The 20,885-nt window shown below is 40.0% G+C and overlaps 1 protein-coding gene across 1 annotated transcript in view; it reads left to right on the plus strand.

Moving 5' to 3' along the window:
* The window catches only part of LOC116889176 (cytochrome b-245 heavy chain), a 32,819-nt gene extending 17,413 nt beyond the window's left edge, over positions 1-15,406 (plus strand). Inside the window, 7 exon segments of the mRNA XM_032890341.1 lie at positions 1,091-1,220; positions 2,180-2,272; positions 6,924-7,177; positions 8,588-8,750; positions 10,528-10,674; positions 12,982-13,106; positions 14,207-15,406. Coding sequence (XP_032746232.1) covers positions 1,091-1,220; positions 2,180-2,272; positions 6,924-7,177; positions 8,588-8,750; positions 10,528-10,674; positions 12,982-13,106; positions 14,207-14,333 — 1,039 coding nt within the window. The 3' untranslated portion in view covers positions 14,334-15,406.
* The last annotated feature ends 5,479 nt before the right edge of the window (positions 15,407-20,885 follow it).

Raw genomic sequence — 20,885 nt, forward strand, 5'->3', positions numbered from 1 at the left:
AGGAATGGGAAGGAATTAGTCTACACAGTGAGTTCCTGGCCAGCCAGGGCCACTTAATTAGACCCTGTTTTACAAAAAGGTGGGGGGTCATGACCTTCAATTAAACCATTCTCAGAACACACTAAATGTTATGTTAAATTATGGGTATTGAAGTTTACAAATGGATATCCATGTCTCATCTCTCAATATATTCTGAAGATCATGTCATTTTTATTTTTTAATAACTTAATCCATTTCGTGCTAACCCAGAATTGTGTAATATTCTAACATATGCTTACTTGATTATTATTGAGTTGAGCCAGTGTCTATGCACTTTAAGGAGTACAGTACTGGTATCTGTGAGGATGGTCAAATTTTCCCAGAAAGATACCATTTCGAAAACATTTTTCAGATGTAATCTCATTATGTAGAGTAGACTACCCAGGAATTCTCAAATCACATTCTGCCTTAGCATGTGGGGATTACAGGTGAGCAGCATGCCTGGCCTACAAAAGTCAGGGATTTACAAATAAAGCACTCTGCTACCTCAGAGTCACTATGTATGGCTATATGTGTTGTCCAGTATATACCAGGGCCTGTCCAAAAGATGAAAGGCAATCTACTTCCTGCTGGCCACATGATTGGCTTATAGGAGCATCTTCACATACAGAGAAAACTTTTCAATTTTGTGCAGAGGCACCCCCTGGGTTAACAATCAGACTGTTTTCCCTGGTTCTGTTTGTTTATACACAAAAATGGCAGTTGAAAAGAAGCACATTCTGTCTTTGACAAGACATGTATTGGTAACCCAAGACACACACTACAATGTTACAGGCAATGGTCTTTGTAGCATCTGCACAGCTTTCTATTGTACAAGATCACATGATCTCATTTACTTCCATGTCTTACTAAAAGGGGTGTTACTGGTTAAAAAGCACAGGGCTCCCATGAAGATATTTGCAATATGTGCACGATCAGCACTGAGGACACAGATCATTGTTGGAGTGCTTGCCTAGCATATATGAGGCCCCAGGTACCCAAAATCTAAAATACTTAAGCAGCTTATTGTTTTGTTATTAAGTGACATGGAATTTTTTTTTTAATTTACCAGACGAATTGTACGTGGACAGACTTCAGACAGTTTGAAAGAGCACAATTTAGATGTTTGTGCCGACAAAATCAACGAATGGGGAAAAATAAAGGAGTGCCCAGTACCAAAGTTTGCCGGAAACCCTCCTATGGTATGTATTTGTATTGCTTCTATTATAGTGCTGTTATTGATAATCTCAAGAAACAGGTACAAGGGTTGTCCATTAGCATGCTATGTTTGCATTTGTCTCCTGTATGAATTGGCTAGAAGCATTTTCTCAACTGAAATTCTTCTTTCAAGATAACCCTAGCATATGTCAAGTTGGTAAGACCCAACCAACAAAAACAACAAAACAAACCAGGATGTATGGGAAGCAGGCTCTTATTTTTTTTTTTTTTACCTCAGAGTCCATTGAGATGATGTTATCTTTTACATTTTTGGTACTTCAGATACTACGTTAGTAATGCAACTGATCAAACTGGATAGATCTGTTGGACCTAAATGTTTATAGAGCGCCTACAACCTTTTGGAGCAATCTCCATATTCTGTCTAGAGACTCAGAGAGAAGTCTTAGAGTTTGCATGTGTGTCCCTATAGCAAAAGCATTGCATAACTCCTAGAATTTATAAGCATATTGAAGACATATTGATGTCTTACACAAAATTTGTCATCTTGCAATGGATTAATCACAGACTCAATGACAGAGAGAAAAAATCGCAATATTTCATTAAACCTATCATGTTGCTGAAATGAGACAGGTTCATTCTGAAGCCATCCCTGCTCTGTTGTAGGCTTAGTCCCAGTTCAGGTGTTGGCACTAAGAGGAAATCTCATTCTTGCAGGAAGTTCCTCATTGGAAAGTTTCACACTACAGATGCCGATTATATAATATATAACCCCAATGTAGCTCTTTTACCAGCGTAACAGTTCATTTTAACTTTTGATATTTTCATATACACTCTCTTAAAAAAAACAATCTTATCAGTAGTAAGTGTTTCAGCAAGCTTACAAAGGTTAACCTGATTTGTAAAATTTTGTTCCTTCTGAGTCTCTCACGAGCTGTCACAGCCTCCTTAACACTTCTTGTTTTTGTATTTGATGTGATTACAGACTTGGAAATGGATAGTGGGTCCCATGTTCCTGTACCTCTGCGAGAGGTTGGTCCGGTTTTGGCGTTCTCAACAGAAGGTGGTCATCACTAAGGTATTCACTGATGTAGAATTATTGGTACTAGCTAGTTACCACATGAGCAACTTGTCCTGAGTTCTCTATACTGTTGTTCTAAAAGATCACTTAGCCACATTCTTTTTATTAAACCAAAAACCGAGTGAAATCCTATAGTTGATCAGTTGATTTTAATGCATTTAACTTAATGATAAAATGGGTTAGTCTTTAAGACAGACACTTAAGAGTATCACTTTCTGGGACTCTCTCTCTCCCTCTCTCTCGCGCTCTCTCTCTCTCTCTCTCTGACACACACACACACACACACACACACACACACACACACACACAATTATATTGTATTTAGTGAAACAAAAATTTTCTGTCCAAAACCAAACCAAACAAAACCTGCAGCTTAAGTAGCTATACGGATGCTGCACCTTTCCAGTTTCTTCTTCTCTTTTTATTGAGACTTTATTTATTTATATTTAAATGTTACCCTTTTACCAATTTCCCCTCCAGAAATCCCCTATCCCCTCCTCCTCCCCCTGCTTCTATGAGGGTGCTCCTCCACCTAACCACTCACCCCAGTCTCCTCACCCTGGTATTCCCCTACACTGGGGCATCTAGCCTTCACAGGACCAAGGGCCTCCTCCCATTGATGCCCAACAGGGCCATCCCTTGCTACATATGCAGCTGGAGACATGGGTCTGTCCATGTGTATTCTTTGGTTGGTGGTTTAGTCCTTGAGAGCTCTGGGGGGTCTGGTTGGTTGATATTGTTGTTCTTCTTAAGGGGTTGCAAACCCCTTCAACTCCTTCGGTCCTTTCTCTAACCCCTCCACACTGTCCCATTTATCAATTATTGATTTTAGAGCATCAGCCATTGGTGAGATAAGAATGGATCAATTTGCATTCTTCTACATGCTAACAGCCAGTTGAACCAGCACCATTTGTTGAAAATGCTGTCTTTTTTCTACTGGATGGTTTTAGCTCCTTTGTCAAAGACCAAGTGACCCTATATAGGTTCACTTCTTGGTGTTCAATTCTATTCCATTGATCTACCTGCCTGTCTCTGTACCAATACCATGCCATTTTTATCACAATTGCTCCGTAATACAGCTTGAGGCCAGGGATGGTGGTTTCTTCAGGGGCTCTTTTATTGTTGAGAATAGTTTTTGCTATCCTGGATTTTTGTTATTCCAGATGAATTTGAGAATTGCTCTTTCTAACTCTGTGAAGAATTGAGTTGGAATTTTGATGGGGATTGCATTGAATCTGTAGATTGCTTTCTGAAAAATGGCCATTTTTACTATATTAATCCTGCCAATCCATGAGCATGGGAGATCTTTCCATCTTCTGAGATCTTCTTCGATTTCTTTCTTCAGAGACTTAAGTTCTTATACAAATCTTTCATTTGCTTGGTTAGAATCACATCAAGGTATTTTATGTTATTTGTGACCATTGTGAAGGGTGTCATTTCCCTAATTTCTTTCTCAGCCTGTTTATCCTTCGACTAGAGGAAGCCTACTGATTTGTTTGAGTTAATTTTCTACCCAATTACTTTGCTGAAGTTGTTTATCAGCCGTAGTAGTTCTCTGGTGGAACTTTTGAGGTCACTTAAATATACTATCATATCATCTGCAAATACTGATAGTTTGACTTCTTCCCTTCCAATTGGTATCTCCTTTTACAAAGCCCAAGTCCAAGTGGATCAAGGACCTCCACATAAAACCAGATACACGGAAACTAATAGAAGAGAAAGTGGGGAAGAGCCTTGAACACATGGGTACAGGGGAAAATTTCCTGAACACAAGACCTATGGCTTGTGCTATAAGATCAAAAATTGACAAATGCGACCTCATAAAATTGCAAAGCTTCTGTAAGGCAAAGGACTGTCATTAGGACAAAATGGCAACTAACAGATTGGGAAAAGATCTTGTATTCTTTATAGGTAATCACTGTATATTAGAGCTTCAGTGTCCTAGGTATCAAGCAGATGGATATATAAGCTACACCAGGCATTTGCTCTCTGAACTCTACATCTGGATTGACTTTTCTCCATTCTCCCGTGTTTTGTTTTTCATTATAAACTAAAGAGATAGAAGTTTAATTAGACACACTCTATCTGATAGACAGACAAATAGGTACATATATAGAGATAGATAGATAGATAGATAGATAGATAGATAGATAGATAGATAGATAGATAGACCGACAGAAATGTTCCTTGTTGTCATTTCAGGAAACACCCAACAAGTTTATTTTGTTAAATAAAATTCACTTCACTTCACTTCTGAAAATATTTACAAAGGTGTTGTAGTTTATTTTTGCAAGACACCAAAATTCCTTCTTTCCTCCTCACTAGATTATTTCCAGTTGGTACCTAGGGAGAGCCACAGTCATGCTAGTCCTGCTGCCACTGGGAGCCTTGCAGTGTAGGGACGTGCAGTCTTCTTCTTTTACGCTATTTTTATTGTTTTATTTTTCCTTTCATAAATAAATCATGACTGAACCAGACAAATATTATTTCTAGGGCAAATTTGCTATCTTGTGAAGAAAATAAATGTTCACTTTCATCTCATGCAAATATAAGAAACGGGGGTTATTCAACAATATGCCAGTGAATCTACTAGTCTATCTTACTTAGTTAAATCCTCTTTATACTTATCATAAGAAATTGCAACATGAGAAAATCTGTTTTACCACACAAATTACAAGACAGTAAACAAATCTCAACAAAATTTTCTCCATTCAAAGTGATGCTTTCCAATTGCTTGTTTCGGAGAAGAGGAAGGTGTTTGTAGCCTTGTCTTATGAGACACATTTAATCCTCTGTTTTGAAAATGTTTTCTATTTCTTTTGGTGGTGCTAGGGGTCAAACTCAGGCATCCCATATGCTAAACGTCTGCTTTGCCAATTAGCCTCAGCCTCAGCACTCACGTTTATTAATAGGATTTACCACACGTCTTCAGTCCACTCTAGGAAAGAAAACCCCAGCAATATCAATGAGCATTGAAAAGCTGTTGTTTCAGTTCTCGGTAACTTTCTTTCCTTTGATGACCTTTGGTTTGTACCCATACCTCTGAGATTCTTCTAGGTGTTGCAGGCGTCTTCACAGGAACAGTATATGACCTTTGCAGTTAGGTTTAAGCTTGATTTCATTTTCACTTAGCTCGGAATTGTGTTTATAGGCTACAATATCGTATTCTCCTATGTTACACTTGCGTCATCAAGTAGTAGCACATCTTTCAACTCAAACATGTATGATCTCACTGTTACAAAAATATCCAGTCTGCAAAAAGTCTTAAAATAGAAAACATATTATTCACCGTATTTACCATAGCTACTGTCAACAAGAATACCAAAACCTATTCATCCTACTTGACTGTAACTCAGTTCCTGAGAACGGCCATATCTCCTTCTACCTCATTCTCCTTATCCTCTAGTAACCATCATTTTAGACTCAATATTATGAGTTGAACTCATGCAGGTTCATCATATGAGGGAGATTATGCTGTGTCTAGCTTATTTCACCTATATTATTCAGGGTCCTATAAGATCGTATAATCTGACCCATGGCAAGATTTCACCCTTTTAAACTGAATAGCATTCATTGTTTCTGTACAGTGAGGTTGATTCTACATCCTAGCTATGATGCTGAAATAACTTGGGAGTGAAGATAGCTTTCTGACAAGAAAGAATATTTGCTTTCTGTTTCTTTTATTCCATTCTCTTTTAGATGCATCGATTTACTTGATTTGCATAATTTGAATAGATTTTCTGTGGACATTTGTGTATATAGAGGATAAATATAGTAACTGGCTTGGGGAAAGATGGACGGTGCTCTCCCTAAGTGAGGAGGAATGTGGAAACAATGCATGGAATTGGGCATACTTAAGCGTGATTCAGGACAAGAACAGACAGCATGATTAGCTTCATTTGGGGGCTATTGCGATATATCTGGTCAGTGAAAGCTCAAAATTCTGTTTAGCTACCAGTGTCCTCTCTCATGACCTGGGGACACAGAGTGAACAGGAAACTATTTTTTTTCTAATTCTTTTGTACCTTCTTTAGCTTCAAAGAGAGAGAGAAACTACACAGACTGATAGTTTCGATTTCCTGACAAAGACTGAAACAGAGAACTGTATGCAAAATGCTTATTAGGGGTGTGTTCTCAGGGGCTGTGCTCATAAGGAAAGAAAGCCAGTGTGGTAGCACATTCCCATGATCTCCGTAATCAAGAAACTGAGGTAGGAGAGCAAGAGTTCCGGGCCAGCTTAGGCTACAGCACATGTTTCTAGCTACCCCGGGCTACATACAGAAAACATGTCTCGAAACAAATAAAAAAATGAAAAAGACAGAATGAGGAAGAGAGAAGGCTGGCCTGGCCCACAATGTGGTTGCAGCTGTAATGCCACCTGATCCTAAAAGGCACTGTTGGAGTTGTCTCAGGTTGAATGACTTGGACTTTGTGTCCATTCCTCAGTCCATGGTTAGCCATCAGCTACACTTGAGGACAAATCCCAAATGACAGATAGGTCTGCTGATAGACTGTCTGTGTTGGTCCCCCCTCCAAAAAAAAACAAAAAGAAAAAAACACATGTAGAGCATCTTAATTATCTTTCCATATGGACCATGAAAATGCAAATGTGTATATGCAATTTCCAGGGCTGTGTTTTATTTTACAGGTGGTCACGCACCCTTTCAAAACCATCGAGCTTCAGATGAAGAAGAAGGGATTTAAGATGGAGGTGGGACAGTACATTTTTGTCAAGTGTCCCCAGGTATCCAAGCTAGAGTGGCACCCATTCACACTGACCTCTGCTCCTGAGGAAGACTTTTTTAGCATCCATATCCGTATTGTGGGAGACTGGACTGAGGGGCTATTCAATGCTTGTGGCTGTGATAAGCAGGAGTTCCAAGATGCCTGGAAACTACCTAAGTGAGTATGGGACACATATTGCAAGTGTGTATGTGTTTAGGAGAAATGGCTAAATAGTTGTGATTCCCCCATATCTTACCACATAATCTTCTGAGTGACAAAGTACAGTGGTTCAAAAAACTGTATGGGTGTTTCTCTGTGTTCACAATTGCATGGGGTATGTTTGTGTGTGTGTGTCTGTGTGTGTGTGTGTGTGTGTGTGTGTGTTTAGATAATTTGGGTGAATTATTAAAGCATTGAGATCCATTATTAGTAATACCCTCAACTTTCTTTAAATATGTAAAGTTCAAGGGCAAATTATATTGAGTTTTTCAGGGAAACAAAAATCGTGTCAGGGATATTCTTACATTTTAAATGATAGCATTTGTTTGAACATACTATTTGATTCATATCCTTCTCTCCAGTTGCCTAACACAAACAAATGATGCCTTTTTGAAAATCATGTCAGGGACTCAGTAGAAACCAAGTGTGTAATGCAATTAGGAATCTCAAATGTAGATTTTCCTGTCAGGCATGGAGCCCACGTCTTCCTAGGACTTGGGAAGTGGAAGCAGGAGAATCGGGAGTTTAAAGTTCTCACTCACTAGATAGAAACATTGAAGCTAGCCTGGGATACAAGAAATCTTGGTTCAAACAAGCAAGCAAGCAAGGAAGGAAACAAGCAAACACAGGGCTATGCCTCGATGAGTAAGAGCTTGCTGTGAAGACCAGACGTCCTTAAGTATGCCCCCTGCCCCCCAGATCCCATGGTTGAAGGAGAGAAACTCCTGAAAGTTGACTCTGATCTCATGTACTCTTTGGCATGTGTATACACAACATCAACAACAACAACAACAACAACAACAACAACAACAACACAAAACAAAAAATCAAGTATAGATTTTCATAATAGAGACAGACAGACAGACAGAGAGACAGAGAGACAGAGAGACAGACAGAGATGGCTCAGATACTAGCTGTTCTTCCAGAAGACCTGAGTTCAAGTATGAGCGCTCACAACTATTGTAATTCCCATTCCAGGGGACCCATCATCATTTTATAGCCTCTATGAGCATCAGGCATGTATATGGTACACAGATATTCATGCAGACAAAATACCACATATGCAAGTGACAAAATAAAACTAATCTAAAGAGGCATATTTGTTGAGTGTAGAGAGAAAGAAAAGTAAGAAAATGAAAAAAAAAATCCATGGCAATCTAGCAAATATTTTCAGTTAGCTAATCATTCATATTCTTACTTTCAACCCCAGTGGTGGCATTAAATGACTTCCATGAAAGCCAATTTATAGGGGTTTCCAATACGTACATTACGTCAGTTAGAGTCCACATAGTGCACATTTCCAACAGTGGGTATTCTGCTGTGCAGATCAATACCTCCATAACCATCCCCCCTTTATTCTCCATTCAGGATAGCAGTTGATGGGCCCTTTGGTACAGCCAGTGAAGATGTGTTCAGCTATGAGGTGGTGATGTTAGTGGGAGCTGGGATTGGAGTCACGCCCTTTGCCTCCATTCTCAAGTCTGTCTGGTACAAATATTGTGACAATGCCACCAGTCTGAGACTCAAAAAGGTAAGTTCCTCTTACTTGCTGGAGGGGCTGGATTAACCATCACTTTCCGAAAGGCTTTCGGAGATGGGGAAAATGAAGAAAAGGTTTGAGTGACTCCAGAGAGGCAGGGAGAAGAAGGTAAGCTTGTATATAAACAGACCTGTTAGTAAAGTAAAAGTAATATGCTGTATTTGTCTAGCAGTATTATAAATTCATAAAATTTGAGAAAAAGAGGAATAATAGTTACACTTTAAGTATGCACATACATGATCAGATATATACATACACACACACCCACACACACACACACACACACACACACACACACACCAAGCAGTACTGAGGGTGGCAGCCAAGGCTTCAAGTGTGCTACTCAAATGTTCTACCCCTGAATTACATCTCCTTCTCCTTGGATATTCTTGTCTTCTTTTACCTCTGTAAATTAACATATTTTTAGAAATTTATAAATATTAAACATATACAATTTAAGACCCCGTTTTCCATAATTTTTATAGACAGGAACGCACGGTTGGAGATGGCGCCCAGAGCCTTACACCTGCTAGTCAATTGCTGAACCACTAAGATACAACTTGACACTCATTTCCCTTTTTGTATTAGGACAGGGACTCACTATTCCTCTGGCCTGGCCTGCAGTTTCCAAAGCCCAGGAAAAGCCTTTAACTTATGATCCTCCCTCCTCAGTCTTCAGAAGAGTTGTGATTACAGACCTGAACTGTTGCAATTATAGACAGCGGCAGCAGGCCAAGCTGAAAGCATTCTTTTCCCTGTTATCCTGTATTATACAATGCTACTGACTCTATTTTCAGCTCTTCAATATACTGCTTTTTAGCAGAATAGGGCAGGGGACATGGAAATGACTTATGAAAGTCTCCTGGGGATAAATTTCCAGGGAACTGTTATATCTTACTTGAAGAAAGATGCCTTATTAACCTCACATTATTCTACTAATTGTTAAGATTGGTTCTGAGAGGGTCATTGACCCCAGCTTCACATTTCATTCTTTTCTAGTGAAGAAGGTATTAGTAAGACTTCCTTTTCCCCCTAGGAACTTAGGATGATCTGTCAGTCCCAGGCAGGGAGAACATCCTGTGGCAGCCGTTGTGTTGATTTCTTTGGCCTTTCTCAGAGCAGATATATAGGAAGTCAGGGATTCTTGGAGCAGAACAGCAGCCAGAAAAGGGAAACTAGCAAGCCACAAGGTAGGAGCTAGCTACATATTTGTGAGCCTAAATCATTAATTTGTTGATTTAGCTTTAAATATTAATTTTTATCTATGTCCGTGTGTTTGTGTGTGCATACACACACCACATATAGGGATGCAGTTAGAGGCTAAAGGAGTGCATCGCATGGCCTTGAGCAGGAGTAACAGGCAGTTGAGAGCCACTTGACACAGATGCTGGCAACAGAACTCTGATGCCCTCGAAGAGCAAAAAAGCAGTCTTACCCAATGAACCACTTCTCTAGCAGCTACTGAAAAATCTGAGCTGCGTGCTTGAATGTCAGAGAAGATTTGTATAAATTAGCCTATGAAGGATATATAGTTTGGTAATTCATACTCACAATACCAGCACTTGAGTGGCAGGAACGGGAGGATCCCAAGTTTAAACTAGGATTGATTTAGTCCATATTAAAGACCCTGTCTTGAAACAATGACAAACATCTCCAGATTTCTAAAAAACTGTTTCTAGGCGTTTCTGGCATCATGAAAAAGTTGAGATCATTCGAAACCCATTCATCGAAGCTGATCTAATCTGATTTGTGGCCTGTCCTTCTCCAGATCTACTTCTACTGGCTGTGCAGGGACACCCATGCTTTTGAGTGGTTCGCAGACCTGCTGCAGCTCCTGGAGACCCAGATGCAAGAAAGAAACAATGCCAACTTCCTCAGCTACAACATCTACCTTACTGGCTGGGATGAATCTCAGGTGAGAACAAGAATCCAGTTCTCAGGTATTTCTTAGTATAACCAGAACATGCTGGCTTCCTTTTACTTTATGGGAAATTTCCATACAGTACTCCCCCGACCAGGACAGCTGATAAACTCAAGTGAGCCAGCCTGCTCACAGCCACTCAATATCATCATAAGATATTTAGATCATTGAGACTAGATTCCAAATTAAAAGGCCTGCGTTGATATTATAATGATATTATATGTATGCTGTATGATGTATTCAACATGTTTATGTCTAGTCAGCTCTCCATGCACGAGGTTCTGCATCTATATACGCTATCAACCTATCAAAATATATGGGGAAAAGTTAGCCATACTAAACATATATTCTTTTTCTTGTAATTGCTCCCTAAATGATACAGTGTAACAACTAGTTACGTAAGGCTTCCATTGCCTGAGGTGTCATAACTAATCTAGATATGATTCAGAGTATGTAAGAGACTTCAGCAGTTATGGATTTGGGTATCAAAGGATTGGGGTCCTACAATCCTTTGCAGACTGAGTCTTTTTCCAGGTATTGTTTTTAGTGTTTATGCAGATTTTCTTTTTTTTTTATTACATCTCCTCCCCAAGACCTTATGCAGATTTTCTAGTCTTATGTTCTCAGCAAACCCTATGATAAAGTAACTACTATTATTCTCTAAATTTTCTTTGCATAAAGGCATTCAACAAGTAAACAGCAGAGCCCAAATGCACTTAGCAGTTCTCAGCAGTTTGTGCCTATTAGTAACAAATAAATTGACATACATGATGAAGAAAGTCGGATATATAGTATATATGCATATATGTATGTGAATATGTGTTACAAGAATATTTGGAGTCTACTAAAATAAGTCACTTGTCTTCAACAGAATGCAATATAGTCTCCCACCAGGATCATTTAGCAATATAAGCATCTTATAATTGACAACGTTAAGCAATGCTGTATGAAGCCTCATTAGGGCTTATATGGTTAGTTATAAATGTTAGTCTGGGAAGAGAGTCTCAATTGATTAAATATTTATATCGAAGTGACTTACAGGCATATCTATCTGGGATTATCTTAGTTGCTAAGTGATGTGGGGAGATGCAGCCCATTGTAGGTGGTGCCAGTCCTTGGGAAGGGGACCCTGATACATAGGACAGAAGAAAGCTTAGATAGAAGCAGAAAGCAGCCCACATGGGTGCATTTCTTTCTTCCTTCTCTTGACTGTGAATATGACTGGCTGTTTCCAGTACCTGCTGCCTTGACTTCTCCACAATAATGGACAAGAAAGGAAACTAGGGCAGGTTCCCTGAAGTATGAATTTGCCCTTCTTAGAGAGTGATAGGATCCTTGGGGGCATAAGCAGAACTTCACACTTTTGCATCAACCAGGGAGGAAATAGTTAACTTTTGTATTATTTGTTTAGCATGAGTCAGTCAACACTTGCTCTATGTGACCCTGAGCTCAGGCTATGTCAGAGACAGGGGAGGAATAATGACTAACTGTGTATGTAGGACCATCTTTTTCTTTCAGCTTTGTGAGCAAGATAGAGTTCATTAGTGATTGTCAGCAGTTTCCCTTGGCTCCCAGGTGTTAAGCCTGTCCATGGGTTCATCTTGAACCCTACCAGGAGTCACAAGCAGCTGCATGTCTAGATGTTTTACTGAGAGGCTGGAGCTGACTTCTTTTTGATCCAGCAAAGGAAGGTCAACTCTTTAGATGAGTACAAACAGTTGGCAGATTTCCCCTCACAGCCTTGAAATCCATCTCCTCCTAAATGTTCTAATTCATAATCTGCCCACCAACTGGGTCAGCCCAGCAGCGGAGGTCCCAGGCACCTGCCTAGAGAGCCGAGCTTTTGGTGTGCTCAAGATACATCTCATTCAAGGACAGATCTTCACATTTTGTTACTCTATTCTCTTTTGTTGTGTTATATTCCTTTACCCCATTGAGATTAGGGCTGGCCTTATTTGGATTGTAAAAGATAGAATTTTCTCTTTAATACAAGAACAGAGCCTGGTTTAAATGGTCTCTTCCTGACACCTGAACTTTTCCAAAGCTTTTTATAAAAGCACCTTCTGTAAAGGCACCTATTGACTATGCCATATGTCTCATAAGGAACTGACTTATTGATCCCTACATATTGAGTATAAAATCGTGATAGCAGATGGGTACAGAGGACCCTTTCATCCCCATCACCCTCTACCATCATCATGTGTGTATTTCACTGTGTGTGTATGTTAAGGAGTAAGAACTTGATTGGTGAAATGTGTTATCCTATGTCTCTTTTGCCTGATGGTATATCCTTTGCTACAGGCCAATCACTTTGCTGTGCACCACGATGAGGAGAAAGATGTGATTACAGGCCTAAAACAAAAGACTCTGTATGGACGGCCCAACTGGGATAACGAGTTCAAGACCATTGCAAGTCAACACCCCAAGTAAGGAGTCCTCCACTCAAGTGTTCTTGAAGCTTGTGGTCTGCTTAAAGCAGCAGTTCCTGAGCACTGACTGTACTTTGTCATCTAAACGTTACCATTACCACTTCCATAATGCTGTGACAGGGTTGAATTCTTATCCAACAGATGTCTGATAGCTCTGACTTTTAGAAATAATCTTTAAATCATAGCAAAATCACATGGAGAGTAATTCTCTCAATGTACCATAGCATTTCTCTTCTTCACTTGCTCAAATTTCACTATTGTATATATTGATTTTAAGTAGTGAGTACAGTGTAAGCTTACTATTAAGACTATCATACCTTCACTTTCAGATCAAGTGAGTCTAAAAATCATAAGATTTGACAGGTGACATGGCGTCTTTCTATTGTCATTACAGTTTTAGCTATCATGAAACCCAGGAAATCCCCCTGTCACATAGAACACACAGGAAACTCAATTTCTAACTTTAAATGTATCTTTTCAAATAGATGTAGCAAACATGTTGACTTGCTGTTGCAATACGATATGATCTAGAAATGTGTCAGGCTGCATGTAGAGCTGTTCTAGGGGGTATGTAGCCCATTGCCCCAGGCTTGAAACGCTTGCTTTACTTGAACCATTGCTTTAATGAGCTTTAATTATAATGAGCACATAAAGTTCCTTGCTATGTTATTACATATAGACTCTGATTTAGTTGGTTTGAAGTGGGGTCTAGAAACCTGCATCATTAAAAACATAATGCTTCTGAAGATGGCATGGGACCACAAGGATTTCAACTGTAAGACTTTGGAGGATGAAGCCACTGTCAGAGTTGAGGCACCCGATGAGGGTTTGTTACTGATCTCAAAATACTGGAAAGATTTGGGGGGCTCAAGTCCAACAGGGCTCAGTATACCTAAGCTGAGGATGTCAACGCCATTAGAGTTTGACAGCTGTCTCTATACTCAGTCGAGCCTACTCTTTGTGAATAAATTGAACATTTTTTGTCACTTGTAGAAAAAGATAGGAATGCAGTAGCCTCTACTTTATAGGAAATTTAACAATTCTTTTTGATGCTCAACTCATGCCAAAGCCTGAAACTTTCTTTTCTTTCTCCAAAGCACCAGAATAGGAGTTTTTCTGTGTGGCCCCGAAGCCTTGGCTAAAACTCTCAGTAAACAGAGCATCTCCAACTCTGAGTCCGGCCCACGTGGAGTCCACTTCATCTTCAACAAGGAAAACTTCTAACTCAGCTCTTTCCCAAGGAAACCAGCGTATGCAGCCAAATGCCCTGATATTGCCGGTTGATTGTAGGAGAGGAGGAGGAAAGGAAACTGTACTCGCACAGGCCCCCTAAAAAGAATTCCAAAGATTGTTTGCTAGTCATAGGTCATCTTTACACGGAGCGTCATGGTTTCAGAGCACCTTTTACAAACATTGTTATGTTGCATTGTTTCATATTTCTCTCTGCCATTGCGAGAAGAGGGTAAGGCAAAAGCATTTTCTGGGACTTGTTCTAAGATAAACAATAGGAACACAAATGAGTTCAACACCTTCTTCCTTTCAATTCAGAAGCTGAAACCAGATCTAAGCCATCTGACTCTGGGTATGGCCATTTTTTTTTCACATTTAATACCAAGTTATCTCAAGAGTCAGTTCTTATACTCTCCCCCAGCAAATCAAAGAGTAGCTCATCTTTCTTCATTTTTTGTTTCATCTTTAACCTTAGCATCATGCTAAAGGAGACTTTTTTTTAATAGGAGATAGTGACACTGACAGTGACTTAATACTTACTAATGACAGTATTGATATAAGTATTCCAGTTTACCAGCAACAGCGTAACTGGTCAGAGACTATTCCTACTAAGGAATATTAGACTGATTGGAGGCAGGAGGGTTGAATTCAGAGACCTATCCTCCTATGATGATGCTGGCTAACATTTCTTGTCTAGTCTGTAAGCTGGAAAAGAAAAACATTCATTTACTAACTGGTCTGCTCCAGCCAACCCTTGTGAATTTTGAACTGAATTCTAGCAAATGTATACCTGATAATACGTAACCTGCTTAGAATGCATTTCTTCTTTGGCTTAAATTCCTACACAAATAGATCTTATGTGTATAGACAATGATGTTTTTCATTACAGCATTTTCATCACCACTGGTGTCAGTATCATAATCATCCTGAAATATAAGTCCTAGAAACTGTAATCCCCAAATAACTGGGTACATAGTAAAATCACACCCAATATTTTATGGGTATTCAAAAGTGACGGACAGAGTCTAGATCACTGCTAGAGTAGTCAGATGTGAAAAACATCCCTCCTCCCATTTCTGGGGACTAAAAGCATTTCTGTTACCCCACCACTAGGGATGCAAATGACTCTTCAGCTTTAGTAATGAGGAAGGAAGAGTAGAGGGCAGAGGCCTTGTTGGAGAGAAAGCATGGAGATAACAGGAGACAAAGGAAAGCACAACACTCAAAAGGAAAAAGGCGGGGGAAAGGGTTTCACAGTGTTGGGATTCACCCTCCATTTCTCTTCGGTATGTACCACATGTAACTGAAGGATGCATGCACTCATCTTGTTTTGACTTCATGTAGTATTGTATAGTTTCAATGCTGGTCACAAATTTTGCTATTGTAGGGGCATTTTTGAGGGGACTAGATGAAGTGTGAGCCCAGATTCTCCTTATATTCCTGCTATACCCTTGTTCTCTTACCACCCTTAGAGCACTGAAGGCTGGTTCTGGCAAATAAGGCCTTCCTAGATATGCACATGCACCACAAGGATTGTTGCCCTTGGAGAAAGGTCCAGCCCCTTTGTGTTGTGCCCTAGGCATTAGTTCATTCATTCTTTCAGTCACAAGGAATCTGAAAATACCTTTCTAACAAAGATGGTAATGAGTCTGTTTGTTGTTCCAAGAATTTTTCTCCAGTTTTCTGGAGTTTTTCTTCCTTTTTTCTTTATGATTCTCACACACAATAGATCCAGAGACTGCAGCCTCCCTCCTCCCTCTCTCTAAGCCACACCTCTGCACCTCCTCTTCCCCAGTTCCATTTTCTCTGTTTCCTTAAAAAAAAAAAAGAGAGAGAGAGAGAGCAGGCCTCCCAGGGATATCAGCTGAACACAGCATAACAAGATGCAATAAGAACAGGCACAAACCCTCATATCAAGTCTGGATGAGGCAACCCAGTAGGAGAAAAAGGGTCCCATAAGCAGGCAATAGTTGATATCAACATAGTTCCCAAAATAGAGATCTATGCTGAGTTATTCTGGTTATGAGATGGAAAATGAGTGCAGTGCGCATGTGCTTCTTGTTTCAAAACTTCCTTCTTTTTCCTCCCAAGTTCCTGGCTCCCAGCCACCAGCTGCCAGCAGAACTCTCTCCACACTTAGTTCTTAGAATTTAGTAACAGATACTGAGATCTGCCTTTAGTAACAAATATAAAATGAGAATATAAGGCTAGAAACGATTTTCCTGGGTTTTTCCGCTTTTGCAGTATCATGTTTATGGAATTTGAATTCTTGCAGCCATTGTCTGGGGTAGAAGATGATCTGGAGACAATTTTTAGAAATAACTATTAAAGCTTGCTTTGATGCTGAAATCGGTGCGCTTTCCCTGTGTTTTTGTTATTGAACTTGTCATTAAAGGGTGAATCCAACTAGCAAAGATCCTGTCTTTTACCAAGAAGGTTGTTCTAAACGAGTCCATCAGTTACAAATCTCCCTGTGTAGGTAATGCATGGAGACATGAGCATCTGTTTTTGGGTCGGTTGTTGTTATCATGCAAAGAAATCACCAAGCAAATTAATAACAGTGCAAGCATTTAGTGGCGCCCTATTATGGAAAATTTTACATACACCTCAGCATAATGCCATTTTAACTCTAAACTTGTTGCTAAGAAAACTGCCCAAAGAAATATGGTTGATAAGCAAAGGCCCCACAGTTGGTCAACATGAAATCGACGTTTACCAGCAATTGGGCCTATGTTCTTTCCACTAGCAGATTAGATAAGGTTTATGGAATCAAAATAGGCATTGAAAATAGGTAATGGTGGCAATAGAGATCAAATACGTCACTTTTAAATTTAAATAAAGTAGGATGCTGGAGGGAGGAAAAGGAAAGAGTGATGGAATTTTACTGAAAATATATAGAAATATATTATAAAAGAAGAGAAGAGTCAGGTGTTCTGGTAAATCCATGTAATAAAGCACACAAGAGGCTCAGTCAGAATTATAAATTCGAGGGTAGGCTGCTCTGCATATCCAAACTCTGTTTTAGCTCTGTCCCACACAAACAAAGAAAAGGTTACTTTTCTTGAAAAAAAAAAAAACCTAATGATTCAATTTAAAAGTCATATATATATGTATATAATTTATTTATTTATAAACATTTATGTCTTTCAGAGAATTGACCAGCCACTGTTTGAAGTAAGAGTGTGTGTGTGTGTGTGTGTGTGCGTGCGTGCGTGCGCGGATGTGCAAGCATATGCATGTGTGATACATTTTCATGAGGAAGAAGTGAAATTATAAAATGACAGTATTTCTCAACATTAAAGTGCTGTTCTGCAGAACCAAAAAAAATATGCTGACAGTGGCTGGGAAATCTGACCACTGGTAATTTCTAAAATGTGGAAAATGATCAAGCAGTCGAGCATGGCTTGAGATGGTTTGAATGCTATAGTCTTACATGTTGTGTTGGTAAATGAGGGGTTACTCTACACAATTATTGGCAATGTATTAGCAGCAACCAAGAAAATAGAGTCTCTCAAATTGTACTAAAAGGAACTCAATCCCCAAGTAACTGCTTAATGACTAAAGGCAGTACTAAGAGTAGCAACACGGGAAACCACTATGAGTTTAGTTAGGAGATTTCACCCTGGGAACGAACAACAAATGGGTTGTGCTTGTTTATTTATTGGAAAAATCCCCAAACATTATATTCTGAAATTTGATTCTTTAGAGAAGATCACACAGTCTGCAAATCTGATTTATATTAAAACATCAAGTTCAAAACATCTTCATAAATCCTAAAATTGCATTCAAACATTAAACAATCATCAGTTTTTCCATTATGTTAGATTACTTGATTGCTAAGCAATACTTCCTCCTTTTAGTTATGAACTCCTCACTCTTCAGAGTCAGATGTGGATAAGCCAAGGTATAAGAATAAATCACCTATCTTTCCCCAAAGATTGTAGACTAAATTTCAGCTATGTTTGTGTTGGTTGATTTTAAAAAGTATTATTTAACCGTCTATCATGATGCATGGATTGGGAAACCACTATGGCACTTTAGTCACATGTAAATCAATCCATAGCTGGTGTGTAAGGGTCTGCAGAGCTAGCCGATCATCCTGGTTTTCAGTGCTGAAATGGCTGAAACATCACACTCAGACTTCTGTGTTGTCAGCTACCTGCTGCGTTCATTTACGAGGGGCTCTGTTCTGCTGGAGTACCTCTGGCTTTTCTGAGATCAAAGGTAACAGGAAACTTGACTATGAACAAATCACAAAAGAAGTAAGCTTTGAAATCTTTTAGATGAGTGAGTTTTCCTTGGTAAAATATAAGCAATAAAATTTACTTTCTATTTAGTACATATGAGATGCATAAAAACAAAACAAAACAAAACAAAACAAAAACAAAAACAAAATCCCTGGGGCTGGAGAGAGGGCTCAGCAGCGGTTAGGAGCACTGACTACTCTTCCAGAGATCCTGAGTTCAATTCCCAGCAACCACATGGTGGCTCACAACCATCTATAATGAGATATGGCGCCCTCTTCTGGTGTGTCTGGAGACATACATAAAATGAATAAATACATCTTTTAAAACATCTCTCTGCTTCCATTGTGTAAATGAACCACATTTTCTGTATCCATTCCTCTGTTGAAGGGCATCTGGGTTCTTTCCAGCTTCTGGCTATCACAAATAAGGCCACTATGAACATAGTGGAACAGGTGCCCCTGTGGCATGGTGGGGCATCTTTGGGGTATATTCCCAAGAGTGGTGTTTATTCCCATGGTGGTGGTGGTGGTGGTGGATCTTTAGGTAGGTCTATTTCCAATTTTCCGAGGAACCTCCAGATTGAGTCTCAGAATAGTTTAACCAGTTTGCAATCCCACCAGCAATGGAGGAGTTTTCCTCTTTCTCCACATCATCTCCACATCCAATGTGTTGTTACCAGGTTTTGATCTTTGCCATTCTGACTAGTGTGAGGTGGAATCTCAGGGTCATTTTGACTTGTATTTCCCTGATCACTAAGGATTTTGAACATTTCTTTAAGTGCTTCTCAGCCATTTGAGATTCTTCTCTTGTGAATTCTCTGTTTAGTTCTATATTAAGAACAAGGACATCATGAGCTTTGCAGGCAAATGGATGGAACTAGAAAATATCATCCTGGGTGAGGTATCTCAGACCCAAAAGGACATGCATAGTATGTTCTCACTAATAAGTGGATATTAGCCAAAAAAAAAAAAAAGTACAGAATGCCCATGATACAGTCCACAGAACAAAACAGTTAACAAGCTGAAGGGCCTAATTGAGGATACCTCGATCCCACTTGGGAGGGAGAAGAAAGCAATCACAGGAAGGGGAGGAAGGGAGGGACCTGGGTGGGAAAAGGGACATGGAAGGGTAGAGGGAACGTGATCAGGTATTGGGTGGGGGAACAGGACTGAGGCCCTGAGGGCCAGCAGAATGAATGGAAACAGGCAAGTTCAGGAGGTAAGAGGTCGGAGTACCCTCTAGAATGTACCAGAGACCTGGGAGGTGAGAGACTCTCAGGACTCAAAGGGAGGGGACCTTAGATGAAATGCCCTACAGTGGGGAGAGGGCACTTGTAGAACCCACCTCCAGCAGAAAGACAGGGCATCAAGTGAGGGATGAGGTTGCCATCCCACAGTCAAAAACTCTGACCTGGAATTGTTCCTGTCTGAAAGACCTGCAGGGACAAAAATGGGGAAGAGCCTGAGGAAAAGGAGGTCCAGTGACAGGCCCAAAGTGGGATCCAGCTTATGGGGGACGGGCAAGACCTGACACTATTAGTGATGCTATGAGGCACTCACAAAAAGGAACCTACCATAACTGCTCTCCGGAAGACCCAACAAGCGGCTGAAAGAGTCAGATGCAGGTATTTACACCCAACCAATGGACAGAAGCTGCTGATCCCTGTGGTTGAATTAGGGAAAAGCTGGAAGAAGCTGAGGAGGAGGAGGGGGACCCTAGAGGAAGACCAGCAGTCTCAATTAACCTGGACCCCTGAGATCTCTGAGACCAGGCAGCAAACACTAGCTGATAGGAAGGCTCTGACACATTTAGAGCAGAGTACTGCCAGTTCTGAAGAGATAATTCAGTGGTTAAGAGTGCTTATTGCCCTGGCAGAAAATCTGGCTTCAGTTCCCAGCACAGTATCCAATGGCTCACAAGGACCTGTAATTCCAGTTCTGGGAAGTCTGACGCCCTCTGATCTCTGTGAGCACCTGGTAAACCAGTGGTACACACAGACTCATGCAGACACGTATACATACAGACACGTATACATACAGTGGTACACACAGACTCATGCAGACACATATACATACAGACACGCATACATACAGTGGTACACACAAACTCATGCAGACACGTTTACATACAGACATGTATACATACAGTGGTACACAAGAGTCATACAGACACGTATACATACAGACACGTATACATACAGTGGTACATGAGTCATGCAGACACGTATACATATAGACACGTATACATATGGTGGTACACAGAGACTCATGCAGACATGTATACATACACTCAAACTTTT

Source organism: Rattus rattus, chromosome X (assembly GCF_011064425.1).
Source record: "Rattus rattus isolate New Zealand chromosome X, Rrattus_CSIRO_v1, whole genome shotgun sequence".
Taxonomy (NCBI): Eukaryota; Metazoa; Chordata; class Mammalia; order Rodentia; family Muridae; genus Rattus; species Rattus rattus.